This window comes from Neodiprion fabricii, chromosome 1 (genome assembly GCF_021155785.1).
Source record: "Neodiprion fabricii isolate iyNeoFabr1 chromosome 1, iyNeoFabr1.1, whole genome shotgun sequence".
Taxonomy (NCBI): Eukaryota; Metazoa; Arthropoda; class Insecta; order Hymenoptera; family Diprionidae; genus Neodiprion; species Neodiprion fabricii.
In genome coordinates, this window is record NC_060239.1 from 20,150,350 (window position 1) to 20,178,236 (window position 27,887).

The following is a 27,887-nucleotide window of genomic DNA, read 5'->3' on the forward strand; positions in this document are numbered from 1 at the left end:
GTTCATTGTGATTTTTGAAAGTTGACAAAAAATGAAAATTTCCATTTGCTTGGTCTTGTTAAGTATATATTTAAGAAGGGGCTCCAAGAAGCGAAATATTTTTAGAGCTATTATTTGAACATTTATGCTGTTTGCAATGAAAATCGAGTTTCGAACAATTATGACTAATTAACGAATGTGTAACTTTTTGAAAAATAAACTTAAAATTTTTTTTCCAACGGGACATTTTTCTTTTAAGTGTTAAGAATACACCACCATTTATACAAATTTTTAAATTGATATTTAATACAGCACGATGCGGTGATAGTATCTCAATTTTATGGACAAGGCTTTTGAAATCCGTGAGTTCTATAAAAAGTCCCTGACCAACCAAAATATTCCCTGACATTTCCCTGACTTTTCCCTGACGTACAAAATTCCCTGACATTTCCCGGTTTTCCCGGTTTTCCAGACGGGTGGCCACCCTGTTCTTATATGATTCTAAAACCTAAAAAAAGCACTCACCATTTTTTTCAGATTTGTCGTCCCAACCATTCTTTTTTAAAATATGTTGCAAACCCTTTTATGGGCCTAAAAAAAACGCCATTTTTTTTTAGCAAAAATTAACATAATTTCTAGGTGCCAAAACAAACATTTTAAGCCATAGTTCAGAGTGGAAAATTGATTTTTTGTATTTTTTAAATATTTTTTTAGAGGAATAATTTTTCTTATTTTGTATGCATACAAATTGTGAATTTGCTTCATTATTTTTTACATGATTTTACAACCTAAAAAAAGCACTCACCATATTTTTAACATTTTTCGTCCCAACCATTCTTTTTTTAAAAATGTTACAAACATAACAAATGTTTTGTATCTCTCTGTCTAATTACAAAGTCCTGAAGAAATGAAAAAGAAGTAGCAACAGGTGAAAAAATTACAATAACAATAGTATAAAAAAAATTATAATAACAATAGTATACCCATGAAGTTGGCGGTGGAGTGAGATGCCGAAAACAAAACAAAAAGCATCTTTTCAGGTATCTGTTTCTGACACGCAAAAAATAAACATGCAAACGAGAATTATCAAGATGATTCCCGACGGGAATTGCCTTTTTCGAGCACTGGCGTATTGTGTATACGACACTCAAGATCCACACGCAGAGGTGAGACTGAGTATCGTTTCAGATATATCACACTGGCAAACATGTCAGCAGAAGTAATGAAACAGAACTCGAGGAGAGTTATATCAGAGAAGAAATAGGTTTTTTCGGATCCTGTAAATCCTTGATCCGGTTAACCACTAAGTAAGGGCCTTCCCAGTTTCTTTGTAGTTTCGGACATTGTCCTTTCTGTCTTCGAGGTAGAAAGAGCAAGACAGAATCTCCGGGATTAAATTTTACATCCCCGGCTCGAATATCATAACAAGTTTTTAATTTGTCTGAAGCCATAGAAATTCTACTTATAGCAAAACTATGAATTTCGTCTATTATGGGGAAAATAATAACTATAGCAAAATAAGTCGCCAAATGCAATTGGGGATGCATGGCATCGGGGTTTTTGTACATGTGAGTGAATTCGTTAACGAAAACAATCTGAGCAGACCTGCATAGGGAGCCAATAGCAATGTCGGGTTGATCGGAAACAACCGATCAACAGTTGCGGACCTGTCATGAAATCAGCATAAATAAATTCACTTGTCTAACAGACACTGTATAAGGAAATAGTGAGGCGCGTAGCGCCGAGGCGGGGTTGGCGCGCGAAGCGCGCAGGGGCGAAGCCCCTAGTATATACAAAATAAGAAAAATTATTCCTCTAAAAAAATATTTAAAAAATACAAGAAATCAATTCCCCACTCTAAACTATGGCTCAAAATGTTTGTTTTGGGACCCAGAAATTATGTGAATTTTTGGAAAAAAAAAAAAAATTGTTTTTTTTTAGGACCATAAAAGGGTTTGTAACATTTTTTAAAAAAGAATGGTTGGGAGGAAAAATCTGAAAAAAATGGTGAGTGCTTTTTTTAGGTTGTAGAATCATATAAAAAATAATGAAGCAAATTGCCGGGGGTCTGGGAAAATGACCTCTCAGTTGGCATGGAATACCTCATATACAGAAGGTGAAGGTTCAAGTCTTCATAGTTGCGGTATATGTGTAGGGTGAAGGGTTAAATCAGAAAAGGTGTCATGGTATACACGTCGGGTGAAGGGTTGAATCTGCATAGGTATGCGGGTACATACGTAAGGTAAAGCGTTAAATCTTCACATGTATAATGGTATATACGTTGGGTGAAGGATTAAAACGGCATAGCCATAAGGGCATAAACGTTATAAAGGCCCAAGGTCGATCAAAGGTCGAAGATCGAAAATCGAAGGTCGAAAATCAAAGGTCAAAGATCGAAAATCCAAGGTCGAAGGTCGAAAGTTGAAGCTCGAAGATAAAAGGGTGAAGGGTTAAATAGGTGGAGGGTGGGCGGCGGATGAAATGGCTGGGGTAGGGAAGGGAGGGGGAGAGGGTGAAGGGAATCTGTCAAGGTATAAGGGTATATATGTGGGTTCGAGGTTAAATCTATCAAGGTCTGAGGGCATATATGCTGAATGCATGACACGGCGACGGCGACGGCGAGATATTTTTATAATACATCAGTGTTCGGCAGAAAAACCCTTTCTCATCAAAACTGGAAGTGTTCCACTAATGCAAATGGAATGCTGTTTACTTATAGCTTCACAGTCTTTTCATATATCGTAATATTCAAAGTATTATAATACGTGGAACCGGTTTTTTTGATTTTGATAGTAAGATATTTGTCGGTTTGAAATAACTTTGTTCAATTATGTATCCCAACTGTTCAGTTGATTCTTTGAGCTCTAGAAAGAGAGGTGACACGGTTTTCTCATCTGCAGATATAGTTGGCTGTGCTTTATAACTGTACATGTTCACAGAAACAAAGTGTATCTGACATTTTATTTGTTTTGTGTCCTGAACGGCGAATGTGTATTCAGAATGTATCGCTAACTGAAAACAACACCAAAGTCAGTTACATGTATTGCGTGAACCATACCGTTCAATCTGTATGTATATAACAGGATCTGGTTAACGAACGCGTCAGCTACGGTGTATGAATTTTCTTTTTCTTTCTCTAATGTTCTTCTCGTGACAAAGTTTAAAATTTTTTTCGACGTTAGGCGGTGTGAAATTTTGAACTTTCTACACCCAATTACGAGAAACCTTGAACTGACAGGCATTCTTATTTCTTCTTGCATTCCTGTTTCCGTAGCTCACTCTAAAAGTGCGTCACTCGCCTGAACTTGGAGCCCCTATCGGAGGATTTTACGTTCCGAGAATTTCAAAATTGGTATGAAACGTATCAAAATTAGAACGAAATTCGAGGTGGCGCTCCTCGGCAGTATTAGATAAAAGTGTTAGATTACCGTTACGAATCTCGGCAGGACACGTTCAGATTTTCGTTTTGTTTCTTTATTTCCTGCAAGAACACAAATTAAGCTCAACAAAAAGTTGTAATTTGATCACAAACTATCAGTTACTATAACTTTGCAATAACAATACATAAGTTGTACATTTCTACACTTCTAATTAATTTTACATTTCCATATACAGACCATATCATTTATTATTACTTCGTTATTCTAAAATTGTTGTTATTCGACAAAATGCAAGAAAACCCACCAGAAGAGTACAAAAAATTCTTAAAGTCACCCCGTAGATAACTAGTTGTGTGGCTGTGGGCGATTTATTTTTCTGCTACATTATAAAATAATTCCAACTCATCTGGCAGATCCAGATCTGTCGTGTGCTTACAAATTTAGGAAAACCGTATCAAAATGTGCGAATTTGGTATCCTTAATGTACTGCCTACAGGTTCACTTGTGAATTAATTATAATACACCATTACACTGAAATGATGACTCGTCAAATGTTTAATAGAACAATAATGTATTTCTTCAAGAATTAAATTAATTTAACGAGAACAAATCACCAGCTGAAGGGAGAGGCGCCAGTCCACCAGTGACATCAGGTAGTTGCGTCAAATCGGGAAGATTGGAGATGTGTGATTTCACTTCTGTCCGTACTGCGCACACCTTTTTCAACTTCTCTTTGTAGTCCTGCGTAGTTTATTGAAATTTAGTTAAGTAGCTTCCAACCTAAAAACGTTTCAAAAAGTACACTGCTTCCAAAATCAGGGTTATTGAAGAATAGTTACGGAGAAGCTCATTCCTGCAGTTTTTACATTTTAAAAAAATGTTGAATTATATTATAATATTAGATGACAATTTTATATTCCAAGTAGAATGATATCGATACTTCAAGAATATTTCCGTTAATATTAATTGCTCATCATCACAGATGCATGTGTATACAAGTCTCGACTATGAGACAATAAGTCTGTGGTCAGGACGCTCAAACTTTTCTCGACAGCAAAGTCGAGGCAGCTAAGTTGGGCGAAAAATTTGTTGCTCGCAGTGAATTCATTACTAGCGGGAAAATTTCGAAGAACAAATTCATATAACTATTGTCAACTGTGTGGTGACTAGGCTCCTGGCACTGGACTAGATTCTCTGACAGCAGGAGGTCCCGCTATTGTCCCCACAAAACGTGGGACTAGTATTCATATGTTTCACCCCTACGCCCTCTGCCCCTGCAAATATGCTCTCTTTGTTGTTTTTAACCTTCATATAACCAATAGGAACCGAGGTTTATGAGCAGGTGACTACTGGTACCATGTAGTGGCGGGGGACATTAATAGGGACTACAGTATGCCAGCAGTGTCAGGGGCTTACCAATGATGACTCAGTCCGTGAGACAAGATTACAGTGGACGCTAGATATATGGCCCTACCGCGAGGAGAGGAAAATCTTAAAAATGGTTAGTTGCTAAGAGCTCCCACTGCTGGCGTCGAAAGCGAGAGCCGTGCGCGGTGGGGGGTAAAAATGCAGCACAGTGGGAGATGGGCGCGCTAAGGTGAGGGATGTCGCATTTGCGTGCGTAACCGTGCGTATGGAGGGGCACTCGCTCGCATGGCCTTGTACTGAAACTTTATCTAGCGCCTACTGTATTCATTTTTAAATCTTACGACTTTCGATTTGGTGTTGCCACAAATAGTTCGATCGATATTGCGACTATTGTTAACACCATTGTACCAGAGCGGTCACGAAAACGAGACAATTATCGATTGTGGTAACCCGGAAATTGAATCGTATTTAGGTATTTTACATATTTGCAGCTAGACTCTCGTCGAAGAAGGGATCTACTTTCAAATGATATTTTTTTGTGTTTTATATTTTGTTTTAATTTAAACGAGAATCGTACTCCTGAGACAGCTGAGGCCGCGCCCCTCGGGATTGACTACATACTTGTTTGGTTGAAACAAAGAACCCCAAAAACACGGCGCAAGGAGTGAACGCAAAGTGCAACCCGCGGTTCTGAAAGACAGATCGCAAAGAAGCCCGTGTCACTCAAGTTCTCGCATTCAAAGCTCGGAGTTACCTTTATGGATGTGCCGGAACAATAAACTCGCGTACATACACCATCAAATGTGGTAAACGTGCGAAAAATTTGCTTTGCGCGCAGAGGGGCGCCACCGGCAGTCGAAGCGAGCAAGCTGAAAACCAGAGCACGAAATATCAGGTCGCCACTGACACTTAAAGTCACACGTCGCGGCGTCGCCCAGAACAATCATACTTTTGTTTGCTCCTTGTTTACACCGCCCAGAACATGTAATCATAGACCGAAGTGTCAACTTAATAAATAGTGGGGAAGAGGAAAAACTATAACAATAATAACAAATAAAATAAAAAATTCAATAAAGAAGCGGATGAGAAAATATCAATAGTCTAAGTTTATCTGTTACCTTTTTTCATACTCTTTGTGAAGGTTCTTGGGTAAAAATTCTAGATAAGTAATTAGGAGAAAATCCAATATTTTTAGATGCATTTTTGTCATGATGTAACACTTTCTGTAACATAAGGTGCAACTAAGACGAATTGAAAAACTACACTCTAAATAAAATGAAAAATGATGGTGTCTAAACCTATAATCGGGGATTCCATGTCAACTCAGTAAAGAAATGGCCGATATTTTTTTTTCATTGCAAAATTTTTTTCTTTGATAGTATAGTCTTTAGAATCCGGATGAAGGTTAAATTTTCTTTAATTAATTAATATTGGTCTGCGAATTTCAAAACCTTTTTCAAAACCTAAGAATGGAAATATTCGATTTTGCATTTGAAGGCTCTCACATAAACTTCAGAGTGAAATATGATTTATTTTATTTCAATGAATTTTCGATTTTGAATTGATGTTTTACATGATATGTACAACAATCTGTTATAGTATTACCATAACTAATCTGTATGTGAGTCATTCCACGTCAAGTCGGACGAATTTGGCCAAAAATATACCTCGATATTTCTGATTCTCTCGTGATTTTTTTACAGATTCTCTGAGCAAAATGAATGAATCTGATATTTTTTTTTCAACTCGAGTGGTTTACAAATTACAAGGGGTTGAATTTTCAAAACATCGAAATCATGCTCTCCATTAAACGTCGATATCTCCAGTTCCCTTTGTCGTGCAGATTCCAGCAAAAACTCATTTCAAAGCTCTTGAATCTTAATTTCACCTTATTTATTTCAAATTTATGGAATCACTATTTTTCCATTTATAATAAACAATTATATTATTTAAACGTGATTTTCAAGATAAGCCCATTTGAAAGTTAAAAAAAAATACGAGTATGTTCCTTGATTCATTCTCTAAAAAACCTTCAAGTTTGAAGGTAGAACTCCGACGGGAACGATATTTAAAGTGATTTATTTTTGCGGGACGTCGGGCGCTGGAGTGGACACAGTCAGGGACGCAGCAAACCCAGTTTGCGCGCAGTTGTACGTACTTGAAATTCAAGTCAGGTAACAAACTGTGTTAATTTTGCCTTTTATTAGATTGGTTTGCAATTTCGCAACTTTAAATACAGGTCCAGAAATGTTTATTACAGTTTATACTTAATTTCTGAAAAGGTTCTAGATATCCAGTAATCGACAAATTTCCAGGATATTCCGAGTAATACAATAACAATACCGATTGTTTGAACACCCTTTTGCGCAAACTCTCAGATATAAATTTAGGACCAGAACTGAGTTCTTATCAGCCTCTTGGAAATCTCCTTTTAATTATCCTTTCAGGTATCTATGACATCTCTTGACTGGCAAAATGCATTCTATTAATTGACTAGTTTAGTATTACTATTGTCTTGCTGGACTCACATCTATTTTCTGATCACGTAGCTTCAAATACTCACAAGTATTTTATAGTTTTCGAAGTGCTTTAAAATTAAATCATCAATAATCATTATGATACCAAAATAGATAAGTTATGACTGTTGCTTCAATCCGTTTAATTTAGAAAAGCACTCATGAAGATCAGCGAAAAATTTGAGACGTATACTTATGCAAATATAAAAATCTGTGATTATTGTCGATTAAAATTTGCAAAAATTTCTGAAATCGATAAAATCCGTGATAGTTCTTCAGTAACAAGTAAGGATCCTCAACCTAGTGTAATCATTCAAATATAACCACGCGATGAACACGGCACGAGTGGATTAGGTTAGACCCAGGGAGTGGGGAACCTGGTCACAAATTTGAAATTGGGGGGCTTGGTCTACGTCTCTCCAGGAGGAAGGAGGTGCGGAGGTGTTCCTCTCTGAAATAGTCGACTAACTGAGAATAGAAAGTAAATCTAAACGACGAGGACGTACCTATTAAAATCAAAAATTAAACACTCCAAACCCAAGCCAAATTTAAAGAGAGACGATAAAACGAAGAACATTAAAAGTGCAATAAGCAAATATAGTGCCTCGACGAAAAACCGTTATTGACAATACTTTATAATTTCAACGATATCCACCCATTTTAACAATATACACTGTTTTAACTATATACACTTGGAATGAATGAATGGATGAATGAATGAATTTTAAACATAATGACGGCTCATGTGTGGTTATATTTATAAATAAATTAAAATTTTCACTCTACTCCTCATACTTTGTAAAAGATTTTTAATATTGATTTAGCCTCATTTTTAATTTTCAAATAATCTTATAAATTGGCGCCCAACGCGAAGGCTCGATAACTAGGAAAAAAGTGCGAATGATTAAGAGGTTAAGATAGAATTTAGAATTTTCAATTAATTGCATGGGTAGAGTAAAACGAACTCCAGTTTCTAGACCGAAAACTACACGTAGCGGCCGAAATATTCAGTATAAAAACATGGCACCTGGTTCGACAAATTCAAATTCTGACCGTGAAGACAATGCGACTGGAATTGAAGGAGGTGATGATTTGAACAAATTGAGACTAGAACGACAACAATTCGCTAACCAACAAAAAGAATTGGACAAGTCTTTGCGTGATAAGCAGCAGCAGGACGCGATGATGACAGAAATTCGACGTTTGACGGAGGAAAATGAGAGACAACGTCAATTGGTAGAAAGATTGTCGGCAGTAGAACCAATTCAACAAAATCAAAATATTGAAGGAAGGTTAGTAGGAGGTTTGATAAACCAATTGCAATCATTTCAAATAGAGATAAAAGTACCTAAATTTTCTGGGGAGGATAACACGAATCCTAGAGAATTTTTAAACGATTTAGAAAGGTATTTCGATGTGAAACACGTGCCGGCTGAACAAAAAATACTAGTTATTCATGGTGCATTAAATGGTAGAGCTAAAATTTGGTTTGATGGAAAAAAAGTAGGTTTGACGATTACGAATGTTTTAAAATTGCATTTTTCGAAGAATTTTATTCCGTAGCTATAAGAATCAAAGAAAAAAATCGTTGGTTGATGCGCAAATTCAAAGGGAGTGAAAATAATTTGCAAACGTATTTTTTAAAACAAACTAAAGAAGCTCAGTATTTTGAACCCAAGTTGTCGGATTACGAAATAAATTATAGTATTATTCAACAAATGCCGATTAAAGTGAGGGAATCGTTAGTTGCAATTGATTTTTCCGATAATAATAGAGTTGAAGCCGCGTGAGCTCAGTTAGATTTAACTTATGAAGAAAGAGAACGTGAAAAACCTCGAAACTCACAGTCTTTTAACAACAATTCGTATAATACCAGCGAAATCAATAAACCAGGTCACATTAACGCACAACCGAAATATCAACAGATAAGTCAACATAACGGGGTATCTACGAATCCAAATTTTCAAAATACTGTACCAACAGCTGTTAGTGTTTGTTTACCCAACACAAGTTATCCGCCACCTACTTACTTTGGACAAAATCAAAGGTCGAATGGATATCATTTACCAACAGGCAATCATAATAATAACAATAGTAATAACCAACAACAAAATTTAAACTGACTATCGGCGCGTTGAATCAAGGTCCAATAACTTGTCGTGACCCTTTTGATTATATTACGGACCTATCTTATGATGTAACTGGTACTGAAAAAAATGTCCAAAAAAATTCAAGATTAACTGTACCAAGATGTCCACATGTCTTAGTTACTGTTTTGGGGATTAGAATACATGCACTTCTTGATACTGGTAGTCAAGTGACATGTATATCCGAAGAATTTTTCAATCGATTAATGACAGTAATAAATTTAGATATTCTCCCGGTTAGTAAAGTAATGGTAATCCCAGCTATTGGATGAAAAACTATAACTGTTAAAAAACAAGTTTTCTTACAATAGCATTTGGCAAATCAAGTTATAGAATATTCATGTCTTGTTATTCCACATTTATCTAATCGTATAATACTTGGTAATGATTGGTTATTGAAAAACGAAGTGATAATAAATTACAAAGATCGTATGCTGGAAGTCAACGGTGTTCATATCGGTATACCAACGGTGTTGTTTGATTTGGAACCTTTAGATAAATTGGTATCCTCTACAAATAACGAAGTAACTTTAATTCAAATCATAAATATGCAAAATGTTAATTTAGATTTAAGTGATGAAAATGATAAATTTGTTATTGGTGAAGAAAATTGTGGAGTTGATGTGTTGATTCATAATGAACAACCACACTGCCATTTAGAAAATGAAATTGAATTGATAGTTGATGAAAATAATATTGTTAATGATAATGATGTTGATACACAGCATCTCAATTGTGAAATGTATAAAAATAATTTACCTCGTGAAAATGATTTTGTTAAGTTAGTTAAAGCCATTGAAATAAATAGTAGTCATAAACAACTAGAAGAAACAAATGAGGAAGAAAGATCTCAAAATTTAAAGAAAGATGAAAGATTTTTAATACATGGAGAGGATCATAATTTTTTTAAAGAGTCTTCAAACTTCGTGCATAGTCTAACGACACTCAGTAATGTACAGATTGAAACTGTCTGTGCACTTCGTAAAAAGTATCAAGTCTTGTTTTCCAATAAACCCGGATGTACTCAAGTATCTCAACATGAAATCAAAGTAACTAAACCAAATCCAATTGTACGAAAAATTTATCCAATTCCTTTAGCTTTGCGAGAGTTAGTAGACAAAGAAACTAAAGATATGATAGCTATGGAAAGACTGTTAAAGAACTTTCGTTATCGACGCAAGCAACAAAAAGTGATCTAGAATGATCTAGTTTTATTAAAAGTACCACTACCCTCTAATGCAGCTGATAGAGTAACTCATAAGTTTTTTCACATATATCATGGACCATATAAGATTACAAAAATTATTGGAAAGAATGCGTTCGTGTTATGTAATCCAGAAAATTTAAATGATGTCAAAGGTACATATAATAGATTAAATTTACGCAAGTATCAAACTTCCTAGTTTCCTGAATCAATTTTGAAAGCAATTTATATACATTTAAGTTTATTGATATTCAAAAAAAAAAAAAAAATATATATAATAATGTAGTTCACTCGTATGAATCTCAATGAAATTGATTTCATCCTCTACTTTGGACTCGACAGAGAATAATGACAAGCAAATTTTGTGAGTTAGATTTAATTTTTTATTAAGTGGACGAGATTGTAATAATCGGAATAACGGAAAACCAGAAGATTGTTAATTAGTTTATACAAGTAGATGAATGTGTGTGGAAGAATGCGTGTGACAAACTTTCCAGTGCTAATAATGCAAAAAGGTGATGAAATTTGAAGTATGTGCAGAGAACGGTGGACATGAAGCAGTTTTCGATAATTATATAATAAATTTGAGTATGGATAATGAACAATGACAATAACTGGTGTTTGTGATAATTATGATAAACCTAACCATCACAAAAGGGAGGCAAATGTAATGATTCAAATATAACCGCGCGATGAACACGGCACGAGTGATTAGGTTAGACCCAGGGAGTGGGGAACCTGGTCACAAATTTGAAATTGGGGGGCTTGGTCTACGTCTCTCCAGGAGGAAGGAGGTGCGGAGGTGTTCCTCTCTGAAATAGTCGACTAACTGAGAATAAAAAGTAAATTTAAACGACGAGGACGTACCTATTAAAATCAAAAATTAAACACTCCAAACCCAAGCCAAATTTAAAAAGAGACGATAAAACGAAGAACATTAAAAGTGCAATAAGCAAATATAGTGCCTCGACGAAAAACCGTTATTGACAATACTTTATAATTTCAACGATATCCACCCATTTTAACAATTTACACTGTTTTAACTATATACACTTGGAATGAATGAATGGATGAATGAATGAATTTTAAACATAATGACGGCTCATGTGTGGTTATATTTATAACTAAATTAAAATTTTCACTCTACTCCTCATACTTTGTAAAAGATTTTTAATATTGATTTAGCCTCATTTTTAATTTTCAAATAATCTTATACTAGTACCAGTGCGGTAATTCAATCGTCAAGCGCCGAAGAGAATTCTACGCCAAGGAAAAGATATGTGGATATTTTGAAATTAAATGAGAGTTTAATTGATCTGGGAACATCACCAATTAGTAAAATAAAATTACTGCAGAAGAAATATCCTCAAGACAAATTGAAAAAATTGCGCAAAATACTAGCTGCAAAGATATTTCATATCGAAGTTGAAATTGAAACGGAATCGGAAGAGAAAACAACAAATAGTGAAATCATTCAAAATTAAAAGAAGATTTTCATTGTACAAATGACCAGAAGAAAAAGCTTCAAATTGTAATAATATTTAAAAATTGATAATTTCTCAAAATTCATACGAACTTCGATGTTTCGAACCGGATGATTACCGTAGCCAAAAAACTGCAGAAGAACCCACCCCCAACATGAAGACTGGTAAAGAGTTGGGCCAAGATACACTGACCTGTGTTGTGGATTTTTATACATCTGATCTCATTAGTCGTATGATGGCGGGTAGAAAAAAATTTAAATTGCGGCTACAGAAAACGATCAGAAAATACATAAGTAGGAACGACTGATTCTTTCCAATTTAAAAGACATATCGCACCTTCGAGGAAAAGTACCCCGAGTTGAAGATCGACTTTTTTAAATTTTGTGAGCTAGGCCAAAACACTGCGTACTCCCTGGAGCTAGTGGGACTCATTCAGTTTGTATAAGCACAATCCATGAAAATGTCAAACTATTGTTAGATGGTGCAAGAATAGTACAATTGACAGAAAATACGTCGCAATTATTGAATGATTGGAAAGATTGTTTGAAACGAATGATGTGCAACCCACCAGCAGCCAAATGTTATCTAAATCAGTGTAGAAGTTGTTCAGGCACCAAAAATGTAATGAAGCAGTTGGAAGAATCATTCGAGGAGGCATTGATTGATACCGTGAGGTACAGACAATGGGTATCAGTGGATAGAACAAATTTCGAAACTATGCAAACACCTGTGCAAGATTTCTTGGATAAATTTTGAGCACAACTGGAATCGCTGATGACACATGCATTTATTGCTCAGCAGCAGACCGCTTATTTCCGAATAATTGGAACCAGGAAAATATTTTGTGGTCTGCTATTTTGCAGAAATCTATGCGTTTGTTCTCCAGAACGCGATTCAGGGTGTATACTGGAACAAACACCAATTGACGATACAACCTTTCGTTGCCTACTATGAAGAAGACGGAACCATTAAGCACAAGAATTATATAGCAATTTCAGAGTGCCTCAAACATGATATCGAAAATTTGTGGAGTTTCTAAAGCGTGAAATACGTGATGTTCATAGCATTATTCACTTCTCGGATGGAGCCGGCGCGCAGTATAAAAACAAAACAAAAATTTTGAACGAATGTTCTTACAAAAAAGACTTTGGAGTTAGCGCAGAATGGAACTTCTTTGCTACATCATATGGAAAAGAGCTTTGTGATGGCATTGGGGGCGACCTCAAAAAATTAGCCGCGAAAAGCAGCCTAGAACTATCACAAGAACCGATAAATAGTCCCCGCAAATTTTGTTCTTGGGCTAAAAATAATAAGAATATTAAAAATATCGACATAGTTTTTTTCAGTAATGAGGCTAATAAGAAAAAAGCCGTATTACAAGCTCGATTTGAAAAAGCGAAGTTAGTACGTGGTACGTTGACATGTCATTACATAAAGCCTATTACAAAGAAAAAAGTTGTTGCTAAAGCATATTCCAATGCATAGAAGTCAGTAGAATCATTGGTTTACAAGTAAATCGAATATTAATAGAAATGTAAATTTGCGGTTTACTAAGATTTTATTCAAATGTACATATCGTTCTGAAGTTTATGCTGAGCAGTTTTGAGTTCGTTATTCAGTACGTAATTAATTGAATAACACTGTGACCTATTTCATTTTAGAAATCAGAAAGGACATTATATTTACTATTTATTCTTGATGTACAGTAGTTGTCGCACAGCTAAGAGCTTTGGTTTCAAATTTGTAATATTATGTTCTAAAATTTAAGTTAAGTGCGTCTTTACATTGAAAATTTCTGTTGTTTCAAGCCGATATTCAGTATATAATGAAATAAATAATTTCGTAATATGATAAATTCAATGAAGTTGAATTGAACGTGTGTATTATGCCCACCTTCATTCCTTGTATGTAAAGCGGACAAGCGTCGGTTTCGGTGCGCCCGCGTACGCGGCCAGGCATGACGTCCCGCATGAATCAATCGCTATTCAAATGTAGTTTGCATCAGAGTTCCACTTACAAACTTACATGTTTTTTAGAGAATAAATTAAGAAAAACGCGCGTATTTTTTTCAAAATTTTCCAAGAACACGGAAAAAAAAATTCTGTTCGGCGAGCTGTATTCTACAGCTCCAGTAACTATACGCACTCTACGGTCTATCTTGTAGTTACAGCAACTATATATTAGTCAGCTCTGATAGCTGCAAGTTGTTCAGCTCTCACAGCTGAATGGTTTTGCTCTAAGAGCTGTAAGTTGCGCTGTGCTCTGGTGCGTTGACATATTTCATAACCTTCAAATTTCATGAGTATGATTTAAATACAGTTGATAGATAATTGTTTAAATAGTCCATTCAAATATGTAAATGACACTGAATAAATAATGATAATAATGATGAAAAATAATACTAATAGCAATATAATTGTACTATTTAATAATAAGCGCTGTGAGCGGAGCCGAAAAATTCTGGTCTAGCTCTTCGAACGAAGCTGTTTAGCTGAGAGAGCTGAACAACGTACAGCTATGACAGCTGACTAACAGTCAGTTATACGAACCATGCAGTGCTCTTTCAATAACAGAACGTTTAGTTCGACGAACTGTTTACAAGTAACTATCTAATATTTAGTTCCACGAGCTGAATTTTTTTTTCCGTAAACGTTATCATCTTGAAAATCACGTTTAAATAATATAATTGTTTATACCAAATGGAAAATTATTGATTCCATGAATTTGAAATAGATAAGATAAAAGTAAGATTCAAGAGCTTTGAAATGAGTTTTTGCTGCATACGACAAAGGGAACTGTAGATATCGACGTTTAAAGGAGAGCATGATTCCGAGTTTTGCAATTTTTGTTGTTGTAACTTTTGAACCATTCGAGTTAAAATAAAAAAAACATTGTTTGATGCATTCTTTTTGCTTAGAGCTTCTGTAAAAAAAATTACATCAATTTTTCAGCACATGGGTCAGAAAGGTGTCTCGCTTGACGTGGAATGACTCATGTATAGCTGCCATCACGCCCTGCTGGGTACTTGACTTTCGGTATTTCTAAATACACTTTAAGCAAAGTCAGATAGGTGGAAGTCTTGTTTCTGGTTATTCCACATTTTTTTCTTTTTTTTTTTTGAGTCGAAACGGAAACCCCGTGAAATTTTTTAAAAGTTAGAACAAAGCTACATAGAAAAGGAGAGAGTCGAATAGGATATCACAAAATTTTGCTACTCACAATGCAAATAAAGCTGACTGTGATATTATTCATAATTGACAATACCGACATTGATTCTGTACAGATTAGGGAAACATCTATATCATAAGATAGTTTTCAAATCTAATAATATGATCTAACAATAAATTGAACATTTCTAACAATGAATCTAACTTAAGCATTATAGCGGTTAAAGCCGAGTAGCCAGACAAAGACAGATAGCATAAACGCTTTAGAGTGATAGTGAACAGGAAACCCTTAAGGATTGTAACGTGGCATTCTTGATGCCCGTTACAAGGAGCTCCTTGAACCCTGGGCGAAACCAAAATTTGGGGGTTTCCAAGATTGGGTCGCAGTCTTTGTAAAAGAGCGCCAGAACTAGCTTCACGCATCCGAAACTACGAGAGGGGACACTTTAGTGAATAGCGTAAGATTTTTTAGGTTTTTTGTTTTTTTTTTATTTTTGAGCTACAACGGCATCAGGCAGGAAATCGGCACCAAATTCGAGGAAATTGCGGAGTGGCGAACTAACGACGATTGAGAAGGAAGGATGTCGAGGCTGCGAAGGGGGAACCAACGAAGATCCTCGCATCGCGGGAATTAGTCCAGGGAAGATAGGAAATAAATCGGAAATTTTTGGAGACAGCAGATATCGAGATGCGGTTTTCTTCATTGTGTTCAGGAAGGTCCCAGGAAAAAAGTCTATATCGTCTGGTGGGGCCATTTTTTGAAAAATGCATTCTGGGGCAATAAGTGCATTTTGCAATTGCATAATTACTTTTAATATTATGAGAACGACTGGAAACTCGGAAAAATCGTTCGGAAATCGTTACTCGGGGGTTTTTGGGGATGCTGAATTCAATTCTCGCGATAGAATTATCCGGGGGCGTTCAGGGGTGGCCCTGCGGAGGAGCCCGGGGAGTGATTAGGGGGGAAATTGCAGCGTCCATGAAAACAAACGAAAATCATTACTCGGGGGTTTTTGGGGATTCATTCGGTCGCGCCGGGGGGGGGGGGGGGGTTGCAGCGTTAAATTGAGTTGAATTTTGCATCCCCAACAACCCCTTAGCCCTCAGTTTGCCAACGGCGATTAGTAGGTCCAAAAGTTTCTGATCTGCGTGCGATGTACCCGCCATATTATTGAAATTTATTTAACTTCAACAACGCTTATTTATTTAACAATCACCCGAAATTTTATCAATAATCCCTGATGGAAAATGTCTCTCAGGGAATTATCGTGTTGTATTTTCGAGACAAGGACACGCACTGCACAGGTAAAGCCAGAAATCGTTAGAAGAGTAACGCTTGTTACATCATAGGTCAATCATAAACGTATAAATTAAATAAAGTAAAGATTGTGCAAGTCTTATGCAAAGTCCGGTATCAACGCGCTGGATGGCGGATATTTTACCGTACGACACTTATTTGTATTCCACTTCATCTACCGTTTCTTTGTCCCGACGCTTGTTCGTGTGACACATTCCTTTATCCAGAAAAATTTATATTCAAGTATTGTTCTGTCTAACCCTCTGGTACAAATGCGGAAAATTATTGTATCACCCGAAGATAGTACTCAAACTTGTTACAAATAGATTTTGATGCAATTCAGGTATGTTGTAGAGGTATTTACCAGCCTAACGGGAATTTATGCACTACGGATTGATGTAAAATTTTTTTTTTTTCCAAATAATTTTTTTAAATTTGATTTTCCTTTTCTCTTCTTGCTAAATATCAATAATAACCATTGCATTAGAAAGTTGCGGGGGAAAAAATTTATATTCTTAGAAAACATACTAATAATATAAAAGAACAGCTATTGGCTTTCAGATAAAAATTGCGACCTCCACATTTCCCGCAAACAACTAACTCGGACGACGATCTTCGGTGGACAACAGCCTATAACTTCGACATTTTCGCAAATGATTTGAAAAAATTTGCAAGTGTAATTCAAAATATCAATAAAATAATTTCCAAGTTAGATTAAATTCCTATTGATTCTTCCCACTCAAAAAATTCCCCCCTTGACCTATTGGTTTAGAGACAAATCGATCAAGGGTCCCCTTGAGTCCCTCGTCACGGGTGATGACTTGTAAGTATCAATCCAACAGCAGCTTTGCTAGACCGTGCTATCTTCCTTTTACAAAGAGCTGAAGATCCAATATCCTTTTTCCTTGATGATATGGTCACCCGACAGCTAAGGCGCATTATCGTAGCCTTTACATCTGCTATCCAGTAGGAATGACTCTTACCATTTGTCTGATTGTGAGATTCATCGATAAACCATAGAAGACTGGTGCTGCTAGTAAGTTTCTACTAGTTTCACATATGTTTTACACATTAAACCCTGACTTTCTAAAAAGGTCCGCCAAGTACCGCTTACTAATTTAATTTTTTTTCTGGATCTTCAATCTTTCGCTTGCAATCTCGCACTAGCAGCAAGTTCCGATAGCACATTTATAGTTGGGTGTTAAAAGCACAGACAGTATACACATACTACTTATATCTCGCTTGTGTGAAAGTGACATTACGTTTCAATCATGGCTTTATTGTAAATTAACAGACATTTCCTTGACAATAGTATGTGATTTGAATCTTTTTCGATAAAAGATGAGAATATTTATTTGTGTAGTGTTCTTGTGGCACGAGTTTTTTTACATAAAGTGATTAAATGCGTACATTTTTTATCAAAGAAGGAATTTTTGTGGGTAATGACCACATTTAATTAAAATAAAAAGATCTTTTCACCAGAGGTGTTTTTTGGGAGGATGAAAATACTCCCAAGACTTTTTGAGGACTTCCGAAATAATTTTTATTTGTTAGGATAATTTGAAATTAAAGGGTATTGAAAGAACAGTAGAAACCCTGTGAAATTCGATCACACTGATCTTCGAAAGTATGGACGTGAATGGGGAAATACAGGATTTAACATATTGATTTGCTTGTAGATGCTTTTGAAAAAATGTATACAATTTTAGAGAATTGATGTCGAAAAACATGGTCCACTTGACGTATTTGACTTAGAGCCTTGTGCCAACTTAAAGTTCACACCCTCGTGTTGCATAAACAACTCTCACGGACCGTCGCGTCAGAAGGTAGCGCAGAATGTCCTACACTGAATTTTCAAGTGTGGGTGCCAAATCAGTTCATCCACGACCACACCCAAGTACTTAGCTACTTTAAAACCCTTCAGTTGCATACTGATTGAATACGGGGCTCTGAACAGCCACTTAAACGATTCACAGAGAACTTCGTAAACCGATATCAGTTTTCTACTGCGCCCTCTCTATAGTATCAACGAGCTTAGTCGATCTACGAGGATAAGAATATTATCCCTATACGTTTGAGTATAGCAGCCCTGACTATTGAAATTCATCCCTGTCTGAGAACAGACAGTCTTCTATGGAATAGTATGAAAAATATAGAACTATCCCGTCCTTAGAACACCCTCTGTCTGTGATGTCAAGGCAGTGGAACCCCGAGTAACAGAATCAAACATACAATATGTTTGTAACAGCGCACTACATAACAATGAGTCAAAGATATCTAATTGTGTTAAGATAAATCCGATGTCTCCGGTCCAATGAGAGATGTGAATAAAAATATGTAGAACAATAGATCGTTATTTAAACTATCACATGAGCGAAAAATTGAGTTATCAATCAAAATGCACAGAAATTAGTTAATGAATATCGAGTTTTTAACACAGGCCTTATAGCACAATGCCGTTGTAACTTCAGTCTTTTGCTCATAATTTTTAAGGAATGCCTCACATTTAGGAATAATAGATAAAGAATGCCATGAAAAATAATCATATCGCTAGTTTCGATGGCTAGAATATAATTGTGCAATAAAAATCTATTGTCATTGATTCAGTTAACAATATAATTAGTTAAAGACCTGAATTGCATGACGTGACATGCTGCTAGGATAATTTTACAATGCAGGATTTTGATGTAACTTCAATTTAAACAAATTTTGTAAAATTTACTTTGTATTACTGTCGTACATGAAGTAATGTTATTTAAAAATAAAAAAATAAAAATAAAAAAATATAAGTAAATAAGTTGCAACTAGTTCTTCGCCAAAAGTGAAACTTTTGTACTGTATTATCGGCACAATGACAGTTGAAGTAATTTTCCATTGAACGTCTCTTTAATTAATCAGAAAAAAACCCAAGCCCTCTTAGCGCACCCCGACTAGGTATGGCTCTCCGTTCAGGATTCACCTCAATTAGCGCTTTCCTGACGATGACGATGCTGATATGACAATGGTTGTTGGTAAGGGGGTCGATATACCTACTGCTGGATATGTTTGCGGGAAATATGATTTTATTTTAACCTTTTGCTTCTGACATTTAATTTTAAAGTCCATCGTTCTCGAATTACGACACATTTTCGAAAAATTGAACTACTGTACAAAAAGTTCAATAACTTTGCAGGAAAAATAGCCTAAAATCTTTCACAACCGAACTAAAAGCTCAATGTCGCGCCTTTTAAAGTTCTTGTGAGGAAAAATTTCTATTGCTATTTCCCAAAAAATTACAGGCGACTTTATGAAAGTATAAAAATCGCAAAAAAAAATATATATATATATTTTCAACGTCACCCAGTAGGTGCTACACAAGTCGTGGGGAATTTTGAAAACAGATAGTGAAGCTGGTTCTTTCTACTTCTAAATGCGACCTGGAACATTCATTTACACCTTTTTTTGGCCGAGATATCTTACTTTTTGTCCAGATCCGAAATTCGAAAGTGATCATGAACTTATTGCCAGTATGATATAAATTAGTGCTGTAACGAATGTAAATTTTCAAGTATTCGTGAATGCGAATGCAGATGCGAATATTTGTTATCGATATTCGCGTATATCGATATTTTTAGAAAGTTGACAGTTAATTGAGTGACGGGTAAACCATATAAGTCGCACATCCACATTAGCGCCGTTTGCATATTATTTCGGAAATTGCCGGTTGATCCGACTTAACCGATTGTTTGTATGATTATTTAACGAGAAATTGATAACCGAAACAAACTAATTTTGAGGTTAGAGTGTGACTCAAACGTGAAGTTAAACTTTTATAGTAAAAGTTCATCATCAAACTAACGTTTTTTGTCTTATTTAATAACATTTTCATAATTTTCATAATAAAAATATAAAGTATTTGTGACAGTCGAATTCGCAAAATATTCGCACGACTTTTGCAAATGCGGATGCAAATCCGAATGTCAAGAAATATGCGAATGCGAATATTCGTTACATCGTTAGTATGTATGAACGAAATACATGAAATTGGTTTCTTACAAGGGTGTCATTTTCTTCAGCGCGTAATGGACAATAAAAAGAGGGGTTCTAGGCAGAAAGAAATTACAGACTTCATTAGAAAAAACTATAGGAATATTATTACAGTGATCCTACAAAACCTGGACTATAAAAAATTTGCAGTTTTGTAGTTATGTAAACGAGTATTCAATTTTCAAAAGCATTTTTCTCGAGAACCGTTGAAGACATTCGAAAATTCATTTTTCCAAATGAAAGATCCCTTCAAGCTGTATTAAAAAATGTCTAATGCTTAATCATGACTTCATCAGATAGGGAACAAAAATAAGGAAAAAAAATTGTGCTTCTAAAAAATTAATGTTGCAATGGTCTAATTGTAAGTCCTGATACAACAATAAGATTTCTTGATTTTCGGATTCTATAGGAAAAACCACATAAAAAAGTATCATTGAATTTTTTTCTGAAAGGGTGGACATTGTCATATTTTTGAGTGTTCAATTTTTCAAAATTTCTCTGGTATTAATACCAGTAGGCTCATGAGTATTTATTTCAAATAGTTATTGAATGTTCCTACTGTTGCTGGCATGAAAATTTACCTCTTCGAACCACGAGTACTGTCATGATTGTCCAAATCTACATATATTCTCGATTTCTATTTCGAAACAAACAAAAGCAGAACGTATCGCAGTTATTTGAGAATTTTTATCCAATTATGAAAAAGTATCGCTGTTATATTGATATGATTTATCGACCATATCCAAAATTTGAATCAGTTTTTCGATGTCGTAGGTGAAATTAAACATACAGTGAAATTACTTAACATTTTGACCCTTTGGGGGAGGGGTCCCTCAAGACTGAAGTATATTGACAATAAACCATTATTCATACATTCAAAAGAAATACAGCCAAACAACCGAAAAAGAACTCATGTTCTAAAAATTTTATGCGATACATCAAATCACATATCAAATCAATAAAAGTAGAATTACGGTTGAAAATTGTCCTGCAAAACTCATGTCCAATATTCGAAAGGCACGTTCGTCATCTGTAACGACACAAGATTATGGAATTGTCATTCTATTTGTAATACCATCGGTTAATGGCGATAAGAGCGGCAACTCAAGGTAAGGTTGACATCGATCATGATCGCTCTTTCCGCCATATTCCTACCCGTCGTGCTTTGAGAGTTTACTCCGTTTTTGTTCTCCAAGGTTTGGAATTTCTTTGCACTATTATGGCAACTCAAGAACCAGATATGTGATAAATAATGTTCTTGTTACTCTATTTAAATTGAATTTTAACCTCACGTCGTTAATGATAACATTGCAATGAGAATGACAATTCATAACTTTGTGTCTTTACAGATGACCATAGCCATAGAGCACAGACTGTGTATCCGGGCCGAATATCACTCAGTCCGTGGAAAGACAGAAACGTACGCTGCAAATACCTGTTCCTTTCCATTGGCCAACGGCCAAGAAAATGCTTAGTAAGAGACAGACGTTGGCCGCGTGTGTTTCCTTCTATCACTTATGGCGTTACCACAGGCATATTATTATAGAAAATACACGGTCCATGCTCTATATCTACGCACATGACGGCCGTGCCCTCCGAATATTAAACATGAGTTTTGTGTGACAATTTTCAACCGTCGTTCCACCTTTTTTGGTTTGATATGTATCTCGATGTAATTATTACACAAATTTGTTGTAACATTAGTTCTTTCCCAGCTGTTCGGTTGTATTTCTTTCGAATGTATAATTGTATAAGTATGATTCTACAGAAAGTGGAACTATTCTTTATAGAATGTGTCCGCGTTTTTTTCAATTTAGCAACAGCAATTGGTTTTTTTCATGACAGATGATCAGTTATCACTACCACAAGAAGGGCCAGGTAAACTAATAAGTACTTACACTTTTATTAACATTTACCGGAATAATGTTTTTGAGGGACTGAGAATTTAATACAAAATCAATATATTTGAAACACTTTATTGGAATACCAAAACAGAAAATCAAGGAATTTTTAAATTCTTCATTACAGAATAAGAACATTATTTATATATATTATTTATATATAATAAGAAGTCTTTATTCTGTTGCGTCCTCCAGGCTTTAGATTCTGTTCCAACATTCTTACAGCTACCTTATACCTTGCATCTTCAGTTGCCATACTGCTTCAGCAAAATGCTCTCTTTATTCTTAAACTGCAACTAGCCTCCTTCCCCCCGCATATCATACTTTCAAGTCATCTTTCATTTGGCCAAGATTTAACTTCACATCTATACCCTTTTTCCTCCTCCATATCTTCTCACTGCATTCTCCGCATCTTCTACCATGACTCAATTATATACTCCAACATTCAACTTGTCAATACAAGTTACTCTCATTTCATTTTATCCTTCGTACGTGCGTGTATTCGACGGGTTACCAACCCAAAATAGGCTGTAATAACATCACGGTTGGGTGTAGATGTAGTCATCGATAGCCACTCGTCATGGTAATAATCAACCTCATAATCATCCGTCCCGTAAGAATTGCGTAGTTTTTTCAACTGATTTTATCAATTATAGTCTTTTGTTAATGATAATAACTTTTCTTATATCTCATAAAATAAATGAAATGTTTATTACTCAAGTCGTTGTTAAAGTTTTTTTATACTATAATAGTTTGTTCATAGTAATTGATCTTATATATAACTAACATATAACTTAGTATTATCATTCTTTATAGCACAAGTTTTTTGTACTTTAGTTTATTTTTCATAATAATTTTTCTGAGGAGTACTAGTAATTATTTTTCCAAAACAGAAATTGGATGTAGAAATTTGTAAAAAAGCCCTATCCCTTCAACTTGTAGTGAAGGCATGCAAATTTTTCATGGACTTGATCAAAAGTTACGACACCTACATCTTTCTCATCGGCTTTGAATAATGCGCGCTCCTTAATACACTCTGAGAAAAATTGCTTCAATTTCACTATCTTCTTCAAAAATAACAGTATAGTTAAGTATCGGTATTCCCTTTTTTTTCAGGCCAACTTGACATAAACGTATTCACCACTAGTGTAGAGTAATATCGGTTCAGCCTCAATAGGAATATTTGACGAAGAACTTGCCTACAATTCCTCTTGAGATCCTCCTTTCGATTCTGAGTTACAAAATACACGACTGACATTTAGTGTTGATACGGTTGATCGATATATTGTGGAGCCCAATTTTAAATGCTTGCAGCAACCCGATTGATGGAAGCAACTGTCATAGGAAATAAATCCTTCCCATTACTTGATGTACCAGGAGTGTACGCACAAAAAATGCGAAATTTGTTTGCTTTACCACCATCATCTCATTTATTATCTCTACTTCGTGATCACTTACAGTGAACACTGTTGTCCCCGGACATTTTTCTTGGATCGAGTCAACAAGACCTTTCAAGTTAGTCAGATCACCACTATGAGCAACTACTTGATCTGCTGTTCTTTTGCAGAGATCTCTTGTCTCATCTAGTGCTCTTTTTCCATATTCAGAATCATGATAATTCCATGAAAAGATTATTATATTGGGATAAAACTCTGACATCTTACACCCCAGTGCATAAAACATAGTTTAGTGACAATACTGTACAACATACGAGATGGATATTTTTTATCGATGAAGGTAAAGATCTCAAAATCGGTTTCAGATGAGTCCAAGTTGCAGGTGGGTTATAAGATAGGTTGGAAGAAATCGTACAGTAAGATGCTACAGATTCTTGTAGATAAATCAGGACAGTGCACACAGTCATTTTGTGCCCGCGACCCTCTGAAGTAAAAAACCTGAATTTTCCGATTATATCACATAGCGTAATTTTCTGAAAAGTCCATGTGTATTACCGCGCCTTTTTCTGTAATATTTTCTTTCAGTTTTTCAACTATCTGATATTGATGGACAATGTTCAGTTTGTATTTAAAGAACTCGACTTGAGCATTTTCCAGTTTCAAAATTAGATCTCAAGATAATATTTCAAAACTTTGGTGTTTGTGCTTCGGCACATATCAAATTCTTTCTGTTTTTTGATCAACTATGCTTTCTTTTAACGAAACCGAAAGTTTATAAGAAATTTTCGTCATGTTGTCAAATTCTTTTTGGGATAAACTCTTTTCACACCAAGTTTTGCAGTTTCTTTCCAAATACTTTTTGTTACATCCGTCACAGCACAGCTTTTGTGGTAGAGTTTGCTAAGTAGCCAAGCGCAGTATTTTAGCAATGCACATAGCAGTCAATATTGTATGTTGATACGAGTTAGGTATAAGCATGTATCATCCGCGACTCTTGGCGAAACAACCCAAAATGGTCGTAGAGGGCAAAATACAGAATAACTGATAATAATATTTGTAGAATGCAATAATTCTTTATAATGATTCTTTATTGTGTCTTGCAAGTACCGTTTATGTTTTTGCATCTTATTTTTATCACACATTCTTTCTTTCCTGCACCTGATCTACTATTGTTGTCATTATTGAGTAATGTTACCGCAGCTTTTTTGATGAAAAGTATAGATTCTTTACGCACATCTTTAGCTTTTGCTTGCTTCCATGAGGACCAACTTTTGCACAACTTATGTTTCTTTACTTTCTCTCCTAAAAGTGTCTTGTCGATAACCTTTTTCTCTTGATAGGCCTCTGCATTAGAATAATTTTCTTTAATTTCTTCTTCTTTCACTTGAGTACACATTTCCAAATAATGCCTCCTCTCTGACTTCTTTTCAGTCTCGGGATTTTCAGCCATTTTTTAGTTTGCTTCTCGATATCAGCTTCTTCATCTTTTTCAATCGGGGAACTTTTTCATACCAATATTTTTAATTTTACAGTGGTTGCATCCTTTTTCTTAATTTGTTTGCAACGTTTCTACCGCTGCTGTTCCGATCTTTTTCTAGCTGCAGCTGAGTTTGGTTGTCGGTTACTCTCCACTTGTACCATTGGCACATGATTCTCTTCCATATCGTCACAGGAAGTAAGAGGTGAAGTGTCTCTAGGGAACCCATTTATTTTCTTGATCAGAGCCAATCTTGTATAGTACAACGCAGCCATTTCTATGTTGTTTTATCTCTGAATATCTGTATAGAGTATGAGTATATACAATATATAATCGTAATTTTTGTCGTTCGTTTGTAAAAAGTGCTGAGAAATAGGATTTGTATGGCATATGTGTCAGCACGTTGAGAAGTGGATTTGTTGAACAGCATTGGCAGTTCCCTGATAATATTCTCAGGACCCTGCAACAATTTATGACAGGGGACTGAGAATTGTTGCGAAAATAGAGAATAACTTACAACCATATTACCCTTAAATTGTATGATTGTAAATATGAATTTGTATCGTAGTGGTAATTACTTTGCATCGAATAAACATAAAAAAGTATGAAAATTGGAGAAATAATACTTACCATGGGACTGAAATGTTGACTGGTATCACAACGTCATTCCTTGTTGAAGTCACAACTGCTATTGAACAGTCAGTGCCAATGCCTGCAGATTACATTTTCGCTAACATCATTTCAAAAACTATTATGCGATGTCAGCACTTGATTTCCCAAGTAAGCGATATCTGGTTTCTTTTCATTTCTTTAAAGATAGAAGACTGAGATATTGAAAGTGGTAACAAAACTTACTGTCGATTTTTACATCAAAAATAGCAACATAAAACGCAAAAAATATCGCAAACATTGACTATAATCGATGCAACATGGATATCGCGAATAAAAATAAGTAGAAATATTATTTTATTCTTGTAAACACATTAGGATATCTGGACTTTGTGTTGGTGACATAGCAGAGAACTGAGGATCAGGCCAAAGAAATGTGCTTTCCATTTCAAAGAGTTAAATGTTCCACGATTTCTTTTGAATGGACACACTACCACTATCAGTTTGTTTCGTTCTGGATAGAAGAAAAAATACTTCATGCTTGAAATAACCTAAAATCGAGAAAAAAATTCCATTTTCCATAGACTCATCCAAATATACTTCAATTCTATGTCTCCCTTCAGGTATTTCACTGTTTGCACATTTTGATCCATGACACCAAAAAACCGCACCCCCAGGGCAATTATATCTGGTACAATGTTGTATTATTCAAGTATCGTGCTTCAATTGTGGCGTAGGCCAGAGAACAATAGGTTTCTTCCTGTGTTACAGCAATTGCACTTTTGCATTTAGAGAGTAGTAGATGAAGAAAATTTCCAACACGAGGTAGAAATTTAGAATTAAAAATGAGGTGTGTGCGTGTGTGTGTGCACATGTGCGCGTGCTTATTAACCTATGGCTAATATCATAATATGTACAAGGGCTAAAAATCGGAAGAGATGAAAGAAAATATACGCGGTTCCTATTCTGCTTCATATAGAGTACTCTCTTCATGCCCTTCCTTATGGACTGAGTTTCACTCTGGCCATTGATTTATACCACGTAATCTTTCTTTGCCAGCTTTTACAAGAAGACCTTTGTGAATTTGAATGTTTTATTCATTTTTATCTGAATTTCTCAACTTTTCACCACTTGCGTAAAATCTTTCGCAGAAATTCGTGGCCTACAATAGTCTTATCGGGACCGAGAAATTCACATACTGGGTTCTGTCACTTCAACACATTGATTATACATTTATGGGCTGGTCGATCTATGCTGTTTTTGTTAATATCTGTTAAAGGACTTGTGTCCGTAAAATTATAAATAAATAAATATATAAATATCAATATTCCGTACGTTTACGCTAATGAATAGTAGAACCCAGGATATAGAATGCATGTGTAGTCAAAATATGAGCTGCAGATACACCTATTATCGTGGACTATGCCGGCTACCAGCGCCCATGTCCAATAAGCAGCACCAGTGGAAAACCGTAACTATGCCAGTAGAACACCCACCGACTATTGCCAGTTTAGTTGGGAGAGGATTCGTTAACTATACAGACACGAGTATACGGATATATTCAAGCTTGCGTTCATTTACTTCAGTACTTTCAGAGTTAGATGATTTTTCTAGAGGTATGTAAATGTATCTTTACACCATTTTAGCCAAGAGTAAAAGAAAGAAATTGAAATATAGCCGTGCTAATAACGCGTTGTAAATATGGTTTGCTAGTAATAGACAGCTCATAATTCTGAAATAAAATTAGTAAACTTAGCCAAATAGCTTAAATGTGTCGAATTTTAGAAAGTATACCTTATTTTTTACTCTACGGTGTTACGTGTATTTAGAATAGAAAAAATCTTCTGTAATCAAACCTAATGCGGAAAATATGTACCAACGAAAGTAACATCGAAAACGAAAAAAATTATATAACTTTGAAAGTAACAGGTAAAC

The 27,887-nt window shown here is 35.3% G+C and overlaps 1 protein-coding gene across 3 annotated transcripts in view; it reads right to left on the reverse strand.

Annotated features, from left to right (window-relative positions):
• Positions 1-3,475: 3,475 nt before the first annotated feature.
• LOC124177536 (regulation of nuclear pre-mRNA domain-containing protein 1B) overlaps positions 3,476-27,887 on the reverse strand; it is a 33,960-nt gene continuing 9,548 nt past the window's right edge. For 2 of the 3 annotated variants that reach the window (XM_046560003.1, XM_046559995.1), the window contains exon 5: positions 3,476-4,100. In XM_046560003.1, the coding sequence (XP_046415959.1) occupies positions 3,951-4,100 (150 nt within the window). In that variant the 3' untranslated portion in view covers positions 3,476-3,950. Of the gene's footprint in view, positions 4,140-27,887 lie in introns of all 3 variants that reach the window. The other variant, XM_046560014.1, reaches the window with a different exon arrangement.